Source organism: Candidozyma auris, chromosome 3 (genome assembly GCF_003013715.1).
Source record: "Candidozyma auris chromosome 3, complete sequence".
Classification (NCBI taxonomy): Eukaryota; Fungi; Ascomycota; class Pichiomycetes; order Serinales; family Metschnikowiaceae; genus Candidozyma; species Candidozyma auris.
The window spans coordinates 1,686,001-1,699,763 of NC_072814.1; the positions used below are offsets into that span (position 1 = coordinate 1,686,001).

At 46.8% G+C, this 13,763-nt stretch overlaps 6 protein-coding genes across 6 annotated transcripts; 4 read left to right on the forward strand and 2 right to left on the reverse strand. All coding sequences in view use genetic code 12, as the record gives it.

Moving 5' to 3' along the window:
- Positions 1-14: 14 nt before the first annotated feature.
- CJI96_0003394 (chromatin-remodeling ATPase CHD1) lies at positions 15-4,427 on the forward strand (the record flags this gene model as incomplete). Its single annotated transcript, XM_029032771.2, has 1 exon — positions 15-4,427. The coding sequence occupies one exon, from the start codon at positions 15-17 to the stop codon at positions 4,425-4,427; it is 4,413 nt and encodes a 1,470-aa protein (XP_028893086.2).
- Positions 4,428-4,489: 62 nt separating this feature from the next.
- NAT4 (N-terminal L-serine N(alpha)-acetyltransferase NatD) lies at positions 4,490-5,143 on the reverse strand (the record flags this gene model as incomplete). The annotated part of the gene is made up of 1 exon (XM_029032770.2): positions 4,490-5,143. One exon carries the CDS (start codon positions 5,141-5,143, stop codon positions 4,490-4,492), a length of 654 nt encoding a protein of 217 aa, XP_028893085.2.
- A 342-nt stretch (positions 5,144-5,485) lies between these two features.
- On the forward strand, positions 5,486-5,908 carry CJI96_0003396 (uncharacterized protein; the record flags this gene model as incomplete). The annotated part of the gene is made up of 1 exon (XM_029032769.1): positions 5,486-5,908. The coding sequence occupies one exon, from the start codon at positions 5,486-5,488 to the stop codon at positions 5,906-5,908; it is 423 nt and encodes a 140-aa protein (XP_028893084.1).
- A 1,545-nt stretch (positions 5,909-7,453) lies between these two features.
- On the forward strand, positions 7,454-9,556 carry FRE10 (Fre10p; the record flags this gene model as incomplete). The annotated part of the gene is made up of 1 exon (XM_029032768.2): positions 7,454-9,556. The coding sequence occupies one exon, from the start codon at positions 7,454-7,456 to the stop codon at positions 9,554-9,556; it is 2,103 nt and encodes a 700-aa protein (XP_028893083.2).
- Positions 9,557-10,821: 1,265 nt separating this feature from the next.
- CJI96_0003398 (uncharacterized protein) lies at positions 10,822-12,993 on the forward strand (the record flags this gene model as incomplete). The annotated part of the gene is made up of 1 exon (XM_029032767.2): positions 10,822-12,993. The coding sequence occupies one exon, from the start codon at positions 10,822-10,824 to the stop codon at positions 12,991-12,993; it is 2,172 nt and encodes a 723-aa protein (XP_028893082.2).
- Positions 12,994-13,077: 84 nt separating this feature from the next.
- Positions 13,078-13,629, reverse strand: CJI96_0003399 (snoRNA-binding rRNA-processing protein IMP3; the record flags this gene model as incomplete). Its single annotated transcript, XM_029032766.2, has 1 exon — positions 13,078-13,629. One exon carries the CDS (start codon positions 13,627-13,629, stop codon positions 13,078-13,080), a length of 552 nt encoding a protein of 183 aa, XP_028893081.1.
- Positions 13,630-13,763: the final 134 nt, after the last annotated feature.

Here is a 13,763-nt window from a genome sequence, read left to right on the forward strand (position 1 = left end):
TCCAATAACCAACTATGGTCAAGCTTCCGGACGAGATTGAGCAGAACCCAGAGCTTTACGGCCTCAGGCGATCAGGCAGAGATAGACGGGTCACAACATTTGCCGAGGAAAGCGACGAAGACGAACCCGTGACGCGGAGACGACAAGGAACTTACGAGGAGTATGAGGACGGGAGCGAGAGTCCCGAAGATTTTGAGGATTCTGACGATGAAGACTTTGGTGCCTCCAAAAAGAGAAAGCTGAACCTGAACCGAGCCAAAACTACTGCCAGACTGAAAAATGGTAGGCGTGCAACTAACTCGAGAAGTAAAACAGCTTCTGCACATGTTACTCCTACTCCCCCAGCTGAAGTGAGGTTTTCTACGAGGAACAACAACTCTCAGGTGAATTATGCCGTGGACTACGAGGACGATGACGATCTAATGGAAAGCGAAGAAGAAGGCGCAGGCGACTACTACTATTACGAGCAGGCCATGGAAGAGGAGCTGGTACGGTCAATTGACGCTGTGTTGGACCATAAGCTCAACCCAGAGAATGCTGAGCAGACTGGGGAGCCCAAGCTCGACTACTTGTTCAAAATCAAGTGGTCTGATGCCTCTCACTTGCACAACACGTGGGAGTCGTGGCAGTCGTTGAAAGAGTACAAGAGTTTCAGAAGAGTCGAGAACTACATCAAACAGTTCATCGTGTTGGACCAGGAGATCCGTAACGATCCATACACGACTAAGGAAGATATCGAGGCTATGGACATCGAGCGTGAGCGTAAAAGAGACGAACAGGAAGAATACACGCAGGTTGAACGAATTGTCGACAGCGATAGAGTTGAGCTCGAAGATGGCACCTCGCAGCTACAGTATTACGTGAAATGGAGAAGACTCTACTACGACGAGTGCTCGTGGGAGAATGCAGAGACGATAGCAGAAATTGCTCCAGAGCAAGTAAGCAAGTACCAGCAACGTCTCCAGTCCAAGATTCTTCCTAACCTTTCGGCTACGTACCCGCAGAACCAGAGACCTCGTTTTGAGAAATTGAACAAGCAACCATTGTTCATCAAAAATGGAGAATTGAGAGATTTCCAGTTGACTGGTTTGAACTGGATGGCTTTCCTCTGGTCTCGTAATGAGAACGGTATCTTGGCAGATGAGATGGGTCTTGGTAAGACTGTGCAGACGGTGGCTTTCTTATCGTGGTTGATCTACGCAAGAAGACAAAATGGGCCCCACTTGGTTGTTGTACCCCTTAGTACAATCCCCGCATGGCAAGAAACGTTTGAAAAGTGGTCGCCTGATGTTAATTGTATTTACTACTTGGGTAACACGGAGGCAAGAAGGAACATTCGGGATTACGAGTTCTATGGTGCCAACAACAAACCAAAGTTCAACGTCTTGTTGACAACCTACGAGTATATTTTGAAAGACAGAAACGAGCTTGGTGCGTTCAAATGGCAATTCCTCGCTGTTGACGAAGCTCACAGATTGAAGAACGCGGAGTCTTCCTTGTATGAGTCCTTGAAGCTGTTTAAAGTGGCTAACAGATTGTTAATCACGGGTACGCCCTTGCAGAATAACATCAAAGAGTTGGCCGCATTGTGTAACTTCTTGATGCCTGGAAAGTTCAATATAGACCAAGAGATCGACTTTGAGGCACAGGATGCGCAACAGGAAGAGTACATCAAGTACTTGCAACTGAGCATTAAGCCCTTCATTTTAAGAAGACTCAAAAAAGATGTTGAAAAGTCTCTTCCTTCTAAGACCGAAAGAATCTTGAGAGTGGAATTGTCTGATGTACAAACAGAATACTACAGAAACATTATCACCAAAAATTACGCTGCTTTGAACGCTGGTGTGAAGGGGTCCCAAATATCCTTGTTGAATGTCATGAGTGAGTTGAAAAAAGCCTCTAATCACCCATACTTGTTCGATGGATGTGAGGAAAATTTCCTTGCCAAGGCTGGAGGCGCCTCAAGGGATAATATCTTGAGGGGTATCATCATGAACTCTGGTAAGATGGTGCTTCTAGAACAGCTTTTGACGAGACTTAAAAAGGAAGGTCATAGAGTTTTGATTTTCTCCCAAATGGTCAGAATCCTCGATATTTTGGGTGACTATATGTCCATCAAGGGGTATCAGTTTCAGAGACTTGATGGTGGTATCCCTTCAGCTCAGAGAAAGATCTCCATCGACCATTTTAATGCACCAGACTCCAAAGACTTTGCGTTCTTGTTGTCTACAAGAGCTGGTGGTTTGGGAATCAATTTGATGACAGCTGATACCGTGATCATTTTTGACTCTGACTGGAACCCTCAAGCAGACTTGCAAGCAATGGCCCGTGCACACAGAATTGGTCAGAAAAAGCACGTATCTGTCTACAGATTCGTGAGTAAAGACACAGTTGAAGAAGAGATTCTTGAAAGAGCTAGAAAGAAGATGATTCTTGAGTATGCTATCATCTCGTTGGGTATGAGTGATCCGAATTCTGGTAAGAAGAATAAGAACGAGCCCAACACTAGTGAGCTCGCTCAAATTTTGAAATTCGGTGCGGCTAATATGTTCACAGCTTCAGACAATCAGAAGAAGCTTGAAGAATTGAATTTAGACGATGTTTTGAATCGTGCCGAAGACCACGTCACAACCCCTGAAATTGGCGAGTCCAACTTAGGTTCTGAAGAATTTTTGAAGCAATTCGAAGTCACTGACTACAAAGCGGATGTCGAGTGGGATGATATCATCCCTCAAGAAGAGTTGGCCAAGTTGAAGGAAGAAGAGAAAAAGAAGGCTGAGGAAGATTATCTCAACGAACAGATTGCGATGTATTCACGTAGGAGGGCTGCGGTCAAGAAGTTGCAAGGAGGTACCCCAGACACCAGTGGGGTTGAGGACGAGGACGAGGAAGAAGGTACCGGAAGGCGGGCAGCAAGAAAGAAGGCTGAGGAGAATCATGAATTGTCAGAAAAAGAGATCCGTGGAATTTATAGATCGATTCTCAGAATTGGTGACTTGTCCGGGAAATGGACTCAGCTTGTCGAAGACGGCAGCATTTCCAATAAGAATCCTGTGCTCATCAAACACGCTTACAATGAGATCATCAACATTTCTAAGAAGTTGGTGAAGGAAGAGGAAGCTAGAAGAGCAGAGGCACTCGCCGAATTGGAGAGGAAAGCCAAGGAATCTAAATCCTCTACGGTATCAACTGATGGGGAGAGCCCAATGGCCTTGTGGATAGCAAAGAAGAAAGAGAAGAAGGCAGTGTTGTTCACCTACCAGGGAGTTAAAAATATCAACGCGGAATTGGTGTTGTCTCGTCCTCCCGACATGAAGCTCCTAGAGTCCATGATTCCCAAAGAGAATCCACTCTCTTTTGAACTTCCCCGTACACCCAAACTGGTGCAGAACTGGAATTGTGAATGGACTGCTAAGGATGATGCTATGCTCCTCGTTGGTGTTAACAAGTTTGGATACGGCTCATGGACCCAGATTAGAGATGATCCTCTTCTTGGTTTGCAAAACAAACTCTTCCTCGAAGGTGCGAAGGGTGCGGCTGAACGGCCTTCAGAAAAAGAAGCCAAGGGAGCTAATAAGAAAGTTCCTGGGGCAGTCCACATCGGAAGAAGGGTTGACTATTTATTCTATTTGTTGAGAGGTGATGATGACAACGTGAGCTCTACAAATGGCACTACAAAGAAAAAGGCAGTCAAGAAACCAAAGAGCGAAGGTGTTGCTAAGCCAAAGAAAGCTTCCAAGTCTCTGTCACCTGAGGTGAGGGTCAAGAAGCCCAAAGCAAAAAAGGCTTCCTCGGCTTCAAGTGTCAATTCTCCAAAACTCGAAAATCACTCCACCATGAAGATCAAGAATGACGACGACCACGCAGACGATAATGACGATTACTTGGAATACGACAGCATGGACGAAAAATTGTGCAAGGCTGTTCTCAAACCTGTGGCCAAATCACTTATGAAATTACACAGAGGGAACCAAGGTTTGGAGAAACATGAGTGGGCTATGTTGCTTAGGAAAGAGTTGGTCACAATCGGTGAATTCATCGATAAAATTTGCAAAACCGAACGCGACGACAAGTTCAGCAAGCACTTGTGGTCGTATGCTAGCTTTTATTGGCCTGCAAAGGTGCCAAGTCTGAAGATCACTGCGATGTACACCAGAATCAAGAGTCAAGCAGATGCATCCAAGGGAAAGAAAGGAGAGGAATCAAAGAAAACTGTAACCGTTAAGAAAGAGGAGCCTATGAGAAATAATGAGCCTCCAAAGAAGGAGAGTCCAAGAGAAGCAAAGGCTTCAGATACAAGAGTGTCCAACGAGGAAAGAAAGAATACGGAAGAGAAGCCTAAGGAGGAAGAGCCAAATGAGGCGACAGCTGCTAAACCAGAGACTACCGCTACAGCTTCTTTCACTGTCTCCGAGGAGACTGCCTGATGTCGTAATGGAAGGCCCCAAAATTTAAGCCACTGTATATTAGGACGATTAATGCTTACTGATCAGTTTACTTCTCTTTCCAACTCGTAGTAGTCAGGCTTGATCACTCGAAGACGAGTTGTTCTGTCTTTGGGAGAGTTGGCCGTATAGTCGTAGCCCAACAACTTATACCATTGGAGCGCCCTCTCATTATCAGAAAAAACAGTTAATGCGGTGTATTCTGTAGTGCAACACCATCGAAGTGCCTCATCGAATTTACCATCATCAAGGGAAAAATCGTCTAGCTTCTTCGCTAGAGAGTGAAAGCACTTTATCAAGGTTGAGCCCACTTGACGGTTCTGTGCCTCAGGGTGAACCTGGATTTCATATAGATAAAGCGTCTGGCCCTCTATCATCTTGCAAGCGACTAGTGCTGCGATTTGCCCATCTTTAGATGTGTAGTAGATGAAGAGAAGACCAACCTCGAGCAATTCTTCTCTTTTCTCGTCCTTCCAGTTTTTACCCTTGTGTTTCACATATAGCTGGCCCATGCACTTGTCCACCAACTCAATAGCATCTGCAATGTGGGGACCATCGCCGACTACTAAGTGTACTGATAGCTTTTCATCATTCACCGATATTTCTTTGGGAAAAATCTCTGAGGCCATCTTTAGCATCACCTCTGCTAGCGGAATCATCACATCCGGGTCATACTCGTCAAATTCGGTTCGAGGCATCTCAGGAAGAAGAAGAGAAGAGTGCCGGTAGTGGTAGTAAGATGGAATTAACTATGCGCATCGTTGGCAGCCATGCAATAGACAGAAAAGCCAAATATTTGGACAACACTTGTGACGCGTCCTAGGCTGGGGGGGGGGGGGTTTCAGGGCTTCCAGTATGACTCAAAATTTTAAGCTTGCCTCTAGCATCAGGTTCAATTGTCTTCAGACCCCTTACCATTCTTTGTAAGCACTTACCATAGACGCGCCTTACTTACTACTACACGAATAGCATCGTCCGCTAAGTGCAGTCATCTACCACAGCTCCATCGGTAACTCCACTCAACCCCAAAACATCTTCATATGATTTGGAATTCGCTGCCTCTACGAGGGAACTCAGCGACAGAGGAACTAGCCAAGGCCCAGAAGGATCGCGTGAACGCGTTGTATCATCCGATGTCATCGCCTACTCTGGGGCGTGTGAGCAAGGTTGATAATAGTCAACAACGAGATATCAAGCGGCAGCAGCGATTGAGACTTCAGAGGGAGGGACTCCATGAGAAGGAAAGTGAGCAAGAGCGAAAGAAGCGTCTTGAGCAGCACGCAGCAGCGCTTCAGGTGGACATAGATGTATTGATTGCGGAGGAAGAAGAGCAGCGATTAAGGGAACAAGCAAACATAAATGAGGAGGGTGATGAGGATAGGTACGAAGAGGAGCTCGAAGATTATTTGATGGAGGCAGATCTTGAGCTTGAAGCGCAGCTACGGGCCATGAACATAACCTGAAGAACTTTGAAAACCAATGGAGGCACTTCCCCGTTCAAACTTTATTAGTAGTTTCTGCGCCAGAATTAGTCAGTGGTGAAAGTGATGGTTATTGTCTGGGTGTCCGAAACTCGGGATTGATACGAGCCAAACGGATCTGCGGCCCCTCGATTAGCCCGAGCAGCAGTTTATCTAAATCCATCAGTCTACAAATCCGAGGCCGTTGGCTACCGGCCATCAAGAATTACAAATTACTCATCCAAGACAGTTTGGATGCCGAACGCTGCTTCAAAGGGAAGACTCTCCCAGGTTGCATTTCTGTACAAAAAGTCTTGCTGCAAACGTTTTGAGTTCTGGTTGTGAATGCGTCTTGCTGATCGATCACTCCGGATCCAGGTTGGGCCGGCCCGTGCTGCTATTCAGTGTTGTAGCCTATCGCAACCTTTCTATTTTGTGCAACAGCGACTGCAAAAGCCTCGTAGTGCTTTTCTGCATTCTGTATTGGCGGTGTGCTGGCTTGATGTCGGGTGGTTTTGTGTCATTTTCCCGCATAGTATCTCAAGCATCGGTCTTGGACGGTCCATGCAACTGCGAGCGGAAAGTGCTTCATTGACTAGCAAGAGTGATTCAGCTGAATCCAAGTAACTTCAAGCGACTTCAAAGAGGGGTTTTTGCTCGACTCAAGCAAAAGTCACCCAATCGTTGGTGCTCCACGTCCGATCGGTCTTACTCTTGCAGGACTTCTTCCTCTACAAAGGCACGCTCAATCAGTTCATGCAATTGGTGAAAAAGATACTGCCTCTAATGGTAAGTGCAGTGCCCTTGAACCAGGAACACCTGTGTCCGCCAATAACACCCATTGGGTTTCATTGCGGAGAGCTGCCTCGCAGATCCGGTAAACGTCAAAATGCCTAAGGTGCTTGCCAAGAAATCGTCCAATATTTTGATAGGCATCCTGCCAGCTAAAAACTGCCGTCTGTGCAACTGCTATTTGGTTTTTGTGCGGCGACGCACTGATGGCATCGATTATCTGATGAATCTCAGCGACTGCACGGCACAGTACGGAAAAAAAAATCTCCTCCAGGAAGTGAATGTCACAAACTTCGACTCGCATTCATTGGGCTGGCTATGATCATTGGGATTTGTCGCTTAAAATTTGCTCGGGGTTATTGATGCAGCATCTCAATCTACCAGTTTGTGTCAAAATTTGACAGGTGAAATTGACAGTTTTTTGACCGTGGGCAAAAGTCTTGGCACATTTGGTTACGGCCTCGTAGACAGGAGCTGACAGGTCCCAGTCCTGCGTGAGACCTTCGTACAGCTGAGGAACATGCCCATAGCTTCCTAACCAATGCTTGAAAAGGGCTTCTGGTCCTGCACTTTTGTCGTAGGCGACTTGCCAATTTCCCAATTGCAATGATGGAATTGGCCAAAAAGCCGCCAAATGGAAGAAGCCGTGAAGACTGCTTTTCGTGTAAGCAGCTTTTTCCTGCGATATATTTAAGCCTGCTGCCTCCTTCGCTGCTCGGAAACCCTCTCTTTGATTTTTAAACATTCCTTCGTTTGATGGTGTCCTTGGTCAAATTAACGACCGCTGTGTGCTTGGCGGCTTCCACCGCTCTAGGAGCCGACGGCTTCGAAATCTACCACAAGAATGAGCTTACAGTAGAAGCTTGCGAGAAGATCTTGGGTAAGACTGCAACTCTTTTTGCAAAGAAGGACAAGGCTGGCTACTGTAACGTCAAGAACCAGCCGGCTTTGGGCTCTATGGCTCATTGCTTAAAAGACATGCCCAACCCTAAGGCTATTGGTGTATTCATCGAAGGATGCTCGAAATACCACTTGACCGAGCAGGAGTTCTGGGATGCCTACGAAAATGCCACCAGTTACTTGGTCACAAATACTTCTGCCGTACATGGCTTCAATAAAACCGAGTTGTTTCACTTGCCTGTGAAGGTCCCCCATAAGAAGCTCATGGGTGCTTACAACTCTATTTTGCACCGTTTCTATAACTACAATCGTGCTCACATCTATGGTTGGATTCTTCTTGCCTACTGGGGCTTGGTTGTCCTCATTGCAGGTCTTTGCAGACTCGTTAAGTTTGCATTCCCTGGTTTTGCTCACTCGTTGAATGGCAAGGTCTCCAACACTTATAGAAGGTACATCACTTTGCCTGGTCTTTTTAACGGAAAAGTCAGTGAGCACGGTTATCTTTTTAAGGTGATTCTGTACGTCATCCCCACTAGATTAGAGACCATTCTCATCTTCATTTGGTTCATTTTATGTGTTGCCTTCAACACTGCCAACTTCCATCATGATTCTCCAAACGTTGTGTGGCCAAAGAAGGCTACAGAGATGGGCAGAAAGGTTGCTGACAGAACTGGTGTCATCGCCATCTATATGGTTCCTCAGTTGGTTTTGTTTGCTGGTAGAAATAATTTCATGGAGTACATTTCCGGCTGGTCGTACTCTAGATTCAACCTCATTCACCAGTGGTACGCTAGAATCCTTTTTATCTTGATCATTGCACACGCAGTGGGTATGACGCTTAATGGTAAAGGTGTCGGCAAGTACGAAATTCGTAACGCCAAGATGTACATGAAGTTAGGTTATGTTGCAACGGGTGCTGGCGCTCTCATGATGGCTCACTCGCTTTCATACTTCCGCCAAAAGAACTACGAGTTCTTTGTGCTTAGCCACAACATCTTGGCTATTTTGTTTATCGCTGGCACTTGGGTTCATATTGCTGACTCAAAATACCAACAGTACATGTACGCTGCCACTGCCGTGTGGGCTTTTGACAAGTTTGTCAGACTCTGCAGACTTGCATGGTTTGGTATCAAGACTGCAGAAGTCCAATTGTTTGACGATGAAAACTTGAAGGTGAAAATCCCAAGAAACCGTTTCTGGAAGCCATTTCCAATGGCTCACTGCTTCATTTACTTTTTCAGACCGAACTGTTTCTGGCAATCGCACCCTTTCACTGTGCTCGACTCCGTTGTTGACGACCAGGTGATCACTTTCTACATCAAGGTGAAGGGAGGCATGTCAAGCAGCTTGTGTCAGTTTTTGAGCACCCAACCAGAGCGCAAGGCCAAGATCAAGTGTTCTGTTGAAGGACCATACGGCCACAAGGCGCCATTGCAGCACTACAACGATGTTGTATTCCTTGCTGGAGGAAGAGGTATCCCCGGTTTGTACGCCGGTGCATGGGACCTTACGAAGAGACAAGGGAACCAAAGAATCAAGTTGTACTGGATGATTCGTCACTGGAATTCGATCGAGTGGTTTTACGAGGAGTTGAAAAAGTTGGAGGGCACCACGGTGCAGCCCATTGTGTACGTGACGCGTCCACAAGAGAGATTGGAAGGTACCTTCATCCAGTCATTTGGTGACGACATTTCTAGCGAAGAAAAGAAATACGAGGACGAGGACGTGGCCGTGGACCAGATAAGTGCGTTGAAGAACCAATTCCCATTTGTCGAGTTCAGAGAGGGCCGTCCAGACGTGGAGCAGCTAATCAAGGACGACATCAGCGAGGCGCACGGTTCCGTTGCCTTTGTGGCGTGCGGACATGGAGCGTTCGTGGATCTTCTGAGAAAGGTCATTGCAGGGAACTTGCCTGAGGGCAAGAGGGTTGATTTCTACGACCAGATGCAGACGTGGTAATGAGGTTAAGTTATAGAAGGGATCCTAGCGAAGCCAGCAAATGCCACTGGAATCTCCAGTTGCTGGGCGCAAAGCTAAACGGTATCCGTTATTTAAAGAAACAATTATCGAACACAAGGTTGTAGTCTATAGCTAAAATCTAAAAAGTGTACAGATAGGTACTATGGGTGAGGCTGCATCACTTCAGGAGACCAGCAGCGTTTTGTGAGCTACGCGAGCGAACGCAAAATACGTTTTCCCACTCCCGAGCCCCCACTCTAGCCTCCATTCTCTGGAAGCCATACAATTGCGAATCGAACACATTGTATATATTTGAATTCGTGTCTCGAAAGAAAATGTGCCCACATAAAAACCCAAACACCAACTAATTTACTCAATTGACCAGATCACTTCAAAACTCACTCACGTTTAGCGACTGAAGCACGGGCTCGGTTGAGAGCCGTTCCCGAAATCAGAGTTTTTCCGCATTTTGTCTCGACCGAGAAACCGGCAGTGTAGAAATTAGGATTTAGGGGCACCTCGCGAAAAAGTCAATAAACAAAGTGCACATTGGGCGGTTGCAAAGAGATATGGAGGCCTGGCAGCCCACCGCACTGCTCCAGAGAAATAAAAGTAGCTGCAAAAGTACCCACTCAAATGCACAAAAGTGAAGAAAAACCGCAATTTTGTCAGTTTCTGTGGTTTTTTCGGCACCACTTTCGGCACCAATCTCTGTTTTTCTTCCTCGATTTGCTCCTGGTTTGTAAGTTTGTTTGCCAGTGGCTGTAGTTTGGGCCAGGCGTTTTGTGCTTTTTGGGGCGGGCGGGCTTGTACTTGTTAGCGTGGCGCGACACGGTATGGAATCAGTGATCTGATAAAAAAAAAAGTGAGAGGGAACAGGAAAAAAAAAAAGTAAACCACAGGAAAAATCAAGGCTCCAAAAGCGTAATCACCACTCATCGTGGACTCTTATTTTTTTTTTTACTTTTACCAGAACAAGAACAAATCGTGCAACGGAACCTCTTTCCCTAGCTTCGTTTCGTGGATCACACCTCCTTCCAATTTCAGCTACTCTCGTTCAACCTTGTTCGTCCTGTTCGTACTGTCAATTCGGCCCACTTTGTCCCTCTTGTGCTAGATCCACCACATCCCTTGGGATCCCTACTGTTTGGCTTCACTCGCTCCATTTCCCAACAGTCTGCCTGAATTTGTGATACACTGATCCCACATCTTGCCCCCAGTGGCTTCCGTTCGCTAATAAATCCCACCAATAACCTGACCCTTTCATGGCCCCCTCTCCTACAGACCACCTTGTGAGGAGAGCCACATCTTCGAGCCTGGGCTCGTCGCTGTCGTCGAGTGATGTGTGCAAAAACAACAAGAGCGCTGCGTGTGAGAAGCCTGTGTCGACGAACTCGCTTGAAATCGGCTTGGGAATTGGAATTCCCGTGGCAGTGGTCTTTGCTGCGTTGGGGTTCCTCATGTACTGGAGGTACAGAAAAAACAAGAAGGAGTCATTGGAACACGATCCTGACTTTGATGAAAACGGTGACGCCACGGCCCTTCCTGATTTCCCGGCCTTCTCGAAAGATGACCCCTTTGATAACCGCTTTTCCGTAAGACCTCACTCCAAACACATGGATGCTGCCTCCCATCTGAAATCCGCTAACGAGGTCGGGTCTGTCTCCACGCGTATGGGCACCGAAGATACTCCAGTGGACGGGTTTGTGTTGCCTTATCACCATCAAACAAGCTCCAAAGCGTCTTTGGAGGAATTTGCAAGACAGCTGGTCGATAACCGCTTGTCAGGTAGAAGAGACTCGAATTTGCGGTATGCTCTGGTTACTCCTGGTGCAAGCACCCACACCTCGCCTCAGAAATCGAGCTTGAGGTACGAGCAGGCAAATGTGGCAGCCAAAGAAGCTCCTGTAGGCAGACTTACCAAGGACGACTACAGGACCATCCCCAACCATTCTGTCACATCGCTTAACGCCAATGAGTGCTACAATACCAAGGAGGAGATCAGCGACGATACGAACGACACATCCAAGCTGAGTGAAAACGATTTCACCGTGGAGTACGAGAACGAGCAAGAGGCGCCCATAAATCTGCTGTTATCGAATAACCACTCTCCACAAAAAACTAGGGAGGTAACAGCAGATGAAGAGTCTGAGGCTTCAGATGATTTTGCTGATGCAAGTAATTCCCGTGGCCCATTTCTTGAGAAAGAGCACGAAGAGGAGCCCCCTCTGTCGCGGAATATCCTAAATGAAAGCACGGAGGAGCATGCCGATGAGACTTTCGATGAAAAGCGCCAAGAAGAAGAAGAGGAAGAAGAAGAAGAACGAGATGAGGGGGAACCTCGTCAAGTGATGCCCGCCATCTTTGTGAAGTCTCCTTTTGAGGAGCAAAATGAAACCTTCGGAAGCGAACAAGGCCAGCGCCTTTACGACAACTCTGAAGTCACCGGCAATACTTATCTCGAAACAACAGGTGATGATACCACAGAGCATCGCTCGCTAGACCCGGATCCTGAGGGTTCCGGAGAATCAAAACACCACATATCAAGATCTCCTAGGCTATCTGCATTTGACCTCTTGAAGAATGTCAGTGATGACGAAGGAGAAGGCGAATCTCAAGATCGTGAATTGGACCCTGAGCAAGAAGAGGAGTTGGCGAGAATGAAGTCTGTCTACAAAGTCTATTTTGACCGGTCCAACTCGACCAAGACAAACGCTACTGTCAATGAAGATGGCAGCTTCAGGGCAGACGCTACTCAGCCCTTGCCAAAGATCGATATAGATCATCTCAAGATCAATGATGAATTGAAAGGTGATACACAATACGACAAGCGCAAGACAACAACATCTTCTATATACGACGAGGCTCCAATCTTCGTCGAGAATGGCTCTCAAGCTCATCCCTACCAGCAATATAGCATGCCTCATCAACAATACCCACTGCAGCATCCATATGCTCAGCTTCCTCCGCAACAATTCATGGCACCTCCACCAGCGGAAAACCTTCCACCATTGAAATCTTTGCCCAGCGCTTCTGAGATTCGTCGTTCGACGATTGAAACATTCACAGATTACCAGCCAAAACACAAGGGTCACAAGGGCACTCTTCCACCAGGTGAGGCGAGTGCTGCGTCCTCTCCGCATATTGCGCAAAGTGGATCGTTCACGACGTTAAAGTCGCCCATGTCCCACGACATGCTGTACAATGAGGACAGCGAGGCTACTCCTTCGCCTCATCAGTTGTCTAGAACCTCAGTGGTGATGTTGGACCCAGTGGGTGAGTTCAAGTCGCAAAGGAAGTTTAAGCCCGCCGGCTCCTTGCCCCGGCAGCCTAGCCAACCGGGCTACCTCAACCAAGACTTGGCGCAATCGCATGAAGACTTGATTCCTGGCAACCGGAAGAGCGCTGTGAGGAGAATGATGAACACGAACTTCTGATTTCAAAATGCATTTAAACTAGCTAATATACATGGATGTACTATTGTATAGTCATCTCGACAATTCGACGCAGTAGGCAACAGCCTAGGCCAAATCGTAATCGTCAATCTTATTTTTGTACTTGAGGAGGTTCTTTTTGATCTTGGAGCTGTCGACCCACGTTAGGTAGTCCTCCAAGTTCCTTGTAACCAAGTATGCTGGGTCTGTAATGACATTGGGGCCAACTCTAACATGCCCCTGTTCCACGAATGCGTTAGCGTCCTTCATATTTTGAGCCATTCGAAGACGACACATCACCACACCTATACGTCTTCTGCAAAAGGCACTGACGGTGACCTTATTTTCGAGATCAGAAATCTTGGACTTTGTGGCAAGAATGCCCATATTGTACAATTTTTCAAGCAAGAGCTGCTCGTGTTTTATTCTGAACGGATCTGTGGGTTGGAGTAACGAAAGCTTATGTGCTAGTTTTCTGATTTCACCACAGATCTTATTGTACTTGTGGTAGTCTTCTCTGTTTGTAATATTATAAGTGGCCATGACGGTGGTATCTCTGTGGCCCTGGTCCTGCTTCCAGTTGAGGAAGTCAACCTTTTTGAGCAACTTCTGCTCATGATGCTTGAGTTTTCTCACCATAGTGTGTAGCTGATATGGTTGATAGATTCGATGAGCCTTCAATTTTCAACCCGCATACTCCTGTAGTGATGATGTCACGTGCGGGCCACAGAAGGTCCCCAGATTTGAGCATAAGAAGGGGAAAACTGTTGAAA